The 5,278-nt window shown below is 46.2% G+C and overlaps 1 protein-coding gene across 1 annotated transcript; it reads left to right on the top strand.

Annotated features, from left to right (window-relative positions):
- The first annotated feature begins 1,803 nt into the window (after positions 1-1,803).
- LOC146179456 (presenilin-1-like) lies at positions 1,804-3,159 on the top strand. The gene has a single exon (XM_084580199.1). It carries the CDS (start codon positions 1,804-1,806, stop codon positions 3,157-3,159), a length of 1,356 nt encoding a protein of 451 aa, XP_084436325.1.
- Positions 3,160-5,278: the final 2,119 nt, after the last annotated feature.

The raw sequence follows: 5,278 nt of genomic DNA, 5'->3' as shown, positions 1-5,278 counted from the left end.
CCCCAGCGGAGCGCGCAAACCACTACTCCACGCCGGGCTCGGGAGAAACCGATATCTTAATTCTACTTGTCAAGCGTGAGGTTGAGAGTGCGTACAACGAAGACTATGGCTAAGCACTTAGTGATAATGATGCTGATGATGATAGTAGCGATGACTGACAACGATGGTCATCGCTACTACCATCATTGAGTTGATGATGATACTAGAGATATGGATGATGATGAAAGTACCGATGACAATGACGATGCAGTTTGTGTATACAGCCCTGTGTAATGGCTTTCGCCATTTCTGCTTTTAAGCAGACTTATGCGGAGTAGTGTGATTTTTGTATTTTTGTGTCTCACGGTGCCTGAACAATCCACGCCCTTTCTTAAATGCGTGAAGGCTGCTTAACTAAGAAGGCGTGGGAGCAAAATAGGGTGCCAGATAAAGTGGTTGCTCCCTCTGGATAAGACAAAATTCATGATTCGGCTTCCAGATAAACCAGGATACCACCGTGAACCCGACTGTCCGAAGTGGCTTCTATAAATGTGACTTTCCAGCAAACTGGCCATTTTACTACACTTCGAAAAACAAACTAGGCCCAGTATCGCTTGTTGATGCCTCCGGAACGAGTAGCTGTTGGGATGACCGCACCCAACACGTCACGTCAGATATATGGACGTTGATGGTTAGCAACAGACACCTAGCGCCAAGTTAAAAACCCGCTGTTGCTGTTTACAACTTTTCATACATACAACTCAGTCTGTCTGGGTAAGAAATATGGAGTTGAAAATAGGCACTCTCGAAAAAGAGGAGTCAGCTGGTATAAGCGATTATTTGTACACCCACTGCGGAGTTAGGTTGCCTCTACGTATACTTTACGGTAATATTGAAAGCAGACGCTGCTGAAGGCATTCTGGTATATTGTCACGTAGTGGTGACGAGGTCGACGACACAAATGAAGGGGTCGATGATTGCACTAAAGGAACTCTTTATTTGGGCTGACTTGCGCCCGCAAAAGAACTAAGCAACTCGGCGGCGGCGATAGAAACAAACGTACTCGTCGATCGTCGAACAAAGAATGCTCGTCACACTCGGCAACGCAAAATTTAAAGGTTGCACAGAACAATCTAGATAACGTCGCAAACACATTGTGGAAAGACACCCGAGTGGCCGGAACCTTCCAGACAGATCGCGGTGCATCTTGCGCTACAATAAAACTGATAAAGGTGTGACTCGCGACATCGAGCATTAACAAACAAAGATTGCGGAACTGATACGCGGTCCAGAATCAGAGTGATAAGCCTGTATGCCGGCGGCTGTTAAAAAACAACAATTACTGTTTTGAAGGTTTCGCGGCAATATCGTTGCTCGGATTCTGTTGCTCCATAAAGAAACGGTGCTTACTTATTAAGTCTGTCAAAGATGTCTGACCTGTTTATAAGGATACATGATCGCTGAAGTTGGTATCATATCTCACTGCAAATAAACTGCTGAAAATTACGTGGCTTGAAGGGCACGTAAGTTTTAATATCAAGAAACAATTCGTTCCGCGTTACTCTCATGATAATAAATAGGATATGAGTCTAACGATATTGGTAAAGGCAAATGACTTATGAATGAAATGTCATTATTAGTAGAATTTTTGCTTGCGTGCAGAGCGCTGATTGCCGTGTTTTCAGTTTGTGCCGCGCATCGTTGAAATGGCCTGATTTCAATTAGCCGCTATTTGATACGTAGAACGTGCGTAACAATACGTGCCATATCATCAGGAACAAAGAAGAAGTGAAGGCGAAAAACGGTCGGTCAGAAGCTGCAATCATGGCGGGAGAAGAAGAACGCTCTGCAATTCCTGCGAACGCTCTTTGGGAAGCACTGGACGATGCTCTGAGGCACGTCATTCGGATTCTGACAGCCGTAACCTGCTGCATGATGCTCGTCGTTATCACAGTCACCGCGAGTCCAAAGGTACTTGACAACCAAGGCGCCACGCTGCCTTATACTCCGCTTCCGGACAGCGATGAGCAGATGTCCTTCAGCCGAGCCAGGAACGCAGCTGCCAATGCCTTCATGCTGCTGGGCGTGATCATCACTATGACGGTCTTCATGGTGACGTTGTACTACTACCGCTTCTACAGCATCATCGGTGCTTGGATCACCCTCTCCTGCACCCTGATACTCATCATTTCGCCCTTAACATACATCGGCATCATCTCCGGCACCTACAACATACCAATGGACGTCTTCTCCGTGGGCTTCTTCGTCTACAATTTCATGGCTCTTGGCCTCACCGTGATACTCTCCAAGGGACCACTCATAGTTCAGCAGTTCTACTTGATCGTCGAATCCTCCTTCATGGCGCTCATCCTTATCAAGTTCCTGCCCGCCTGGACCCTTTGGGTTGTGCTCTGTCTCATTCCCATCTGGGACCTTGTCGCCGTACTGGCCGTCATAGGGCCGCTCAGGATTCTAGTTGAGACTGCAAAGGAAAGAAAGGAGGGACTGCAACCAGGACTTATCTTCTCCACCATGGTCGCTGGAACGTTTGGCGGGATGGCCAGCCGGCAGGCTGGACCACCGGAGTCCGCTCCTCGTCGCAGAGAGGTTCAGCGCCGCCCCTCCAATCGGCGGCCTTCAGACGTCGCTGAAGCATCTACAGCCACAGCAAGCCGGAGGTCGTCAGAGCCCGAGCTATTGGACCGCCGGGCATCCTACGATGCAACCGTACCCAATGCACAAGATGAACTTGAAATCGTGCCACCGGTCCCCTTGCAGCAGCTAATGCCGCCCCCTCAGGCTACAAGACTGCTTCCTGACCAAGGCGTGCAAGCGAAGGTAAAGAAACAGCTTCGTGCGAGGGCAGATGAAGACGACTCGAGCTCTGACAGCGACTCGGATAGTCAAGAGAGTCAAGGAATCAAAATGGGGCTCGGCGACTTCGTCTTCTACAGCGTACTTGTGGGCAAGGTGGCGACGTTCGGCGACTGGGCCATCGTGTTCGCCAGCTTCATCGGAATCCTGGTAGGCGTCTGCGTGACGCTCTTTCTTTTGGCCGTCATGCAGTCGGCGTTGCCGGCGCTCCCATTGTCACTGGCGTTTGGCCTGACCTTTGTTGGCTTTCAGAACGTCATTCAAAACTTCTTGAACGAACTATTTGCCATGCAAGCGTTCATTTGAGATCGTGAACCTGTTTTCTTGGACAGAGGAGAGCGTGTCTATAGGAGCCCTGCAGTTACTATACGAGAAGCCGCCAAAGATTAAATGCGTGGAAAATGCTATTGAAGGAAATTAAATTGCAGGTTCTTAACTTCCTACCCTTTGTAAATGTTGCTGAGAATAGGATCAGGTTGATTTTGAAACAATTGCTGATTCAAATGCATTAAGATATTAGCATCGTGATTCTGATCTGATAAGCCTGGTTAGTCAGGTATGCTTTTTAGGTCAGCATTGTTGCATGTTTTGTAAGCGAAGTTTTCGCGTGAGATCATTCTCATAATCTCTTCACCGGCGAGTTGAATGCAAATTATATAGTGTAAGTAAAAAAAAAATGCTGTAATATGCCAAAATGTGGTCCCATGAGAGTAGTCGCTTACATTACGTGATTAAAGCAAATCTTCAGGAGACAAAAAAGTTTAGCGTAGACTATGACCGTGCTCATTATGCTCTATGTAAATGCCAAAAAATCGCCGTAATGAGGAACTTCTTAAAACAGCAACAATCGCTCTAAAATGTGAACACGTGAAGCACTCATAGTAATCTTTGAAATATCACGTAGGATTAAATTCGACGCTGGAGCGGAGCTCGTCGCTAATGAGGGCACTCTTTAGAGTGACGAGTATTGGAAGGCTCTCGGCACACCTCGTAGAAAAAGCAGCGATGGAGCGACATGTTTTTGAGCTAGGCAGGTTTTGCGCTTTGCTTGCACGATTCATTTCTTTCTTTCAAGTAGGTCATTTTGCACGAGGAAGTTGATTAATATCTTAAAGATTTTATAATAAAGATAATAGACTTAACAAAAAAATTGGGATTCTTCGTAACCTAATGTGTGAACTATACGATTAGAAAAATTGCGATTAGACGTGAAATGAAGGCGATCGAGGCTTATTTCTGGAATATAATTGTAAAAAGTGTACTGTGGGCCTCGGCTCTCGAAATATCAAGTGTTGCCGGCTGAGGTCAAAGGCGGATATTAGCCGCGCCTACCACCAGTGTCAGCAGCCAACAGAGTGACGCCGACGACGCCATGGAAGAAGAGACAGACTCGCCGGTGTGCAGACTACACGTTGAAACTTTGTGCATCACTGAACCTTTTCGCTTCGGATATCCAGGCCCAGTTATTGGACTGGAAACTGCTCATTAGAAAAAGTTTGAAAAAGAAAAAGTAATTTCAGTGTAAAGTTTCAAACGGCAATTTCAACGCAAACGAGTCTCGGAATACTACCTAACTCCTCCCCATCCTCCCCCACAAGGAAGACTGGTAAACAGGTTGCAGGTTGCGTGCTGCTAATACGCTGTTTTAAAATATAAAAGGAAATTTTTCTTGTAAAAAAGTTTGTAAAGCCAAGTAAGCGTCAGCATTGCTAGGCACCGCAGGAGAAACTACAGACGTCCAGCAGGTATTCAGGCAAACGAATGGCCCGCCTTTTCTTCACTAGGAGCATACCTTTGTACAGCAGACAACCCAGAGGGAATCGGACCATTGACTGCATAGAGTGCAGCAAGCTCTGCAAAAAGAGGAATTGATTCGAATTTCCTATTTACACGTGTTTGAAAACAAAATGCCAATCAAGCGCGCCACAAGAGCATTGTTTTCTTTCTCACATGGTACTTATTAGAAGCCGTTATACAGAAGAAGAGGCTTTTTTTTGTTTTTCAAAGTAATCTGCTAGTTGTGCTTATGCTAACTTGAGAAGCAAAAAACAGACTATGAACACAGTTGAAAGTGCTGAAACCCACCGCTTGATCAACTGCGGAAGCCAACCGAAGAGAAGGTTACTTTATTCATATATGCCGTCTTGCTGGAGCATCATTATGCTAAAAAAACTTTTGATGTCATGGAAATCAGGGAAATATTAGTATAAAGTTGGCATTCGGGTATATACATATAAATAAAATACATCGTTCTCGATGTGCTTCAACTCGGTACAGATTTTTAAAACTGCGTTCTGTCTCTAGGCGAAGAGTTCTGCGGGGAGGTGGTGAAGGGTGGCAGTTCCTGGCCTTACGGGGCTGGGACGGTAGGTCGATGCCGCTTACGGCAGGGGCTAGCCAGCCACCGAATGTGTATCTGTTGTGG

This window comes from Amblyomma maculatum, chromosome 9 (genome assembly GCF_055883805.1).
Source record: "Amblyomma maculatum isolate TAMU_Amacu chromosome 9, ASM5588380v1, whole genome shotgun sequence".
Taxonomy (NCBI): domain Eukaryota; kingdom Metazoa; phylum Arthropoda; class Arachnida; order Ixodida; family Ixodidae; genus Amblyomma; species Amblyomma maculatum.
The sequence above is the reverse complement of the archived record's forward strand: the minus strand, read 5'-3'. Positions and strand labels throughout refer to the sequence as shown.

Coding starts and splice junctions, on each gene's coding strand:
- LOC146179456 (XM_084580199.1), top strand. CDS start 1,804: ATGGCGGGAGAAGAAGAACGCTCTGCAATTCCTGCGAACGCTCTTTGG.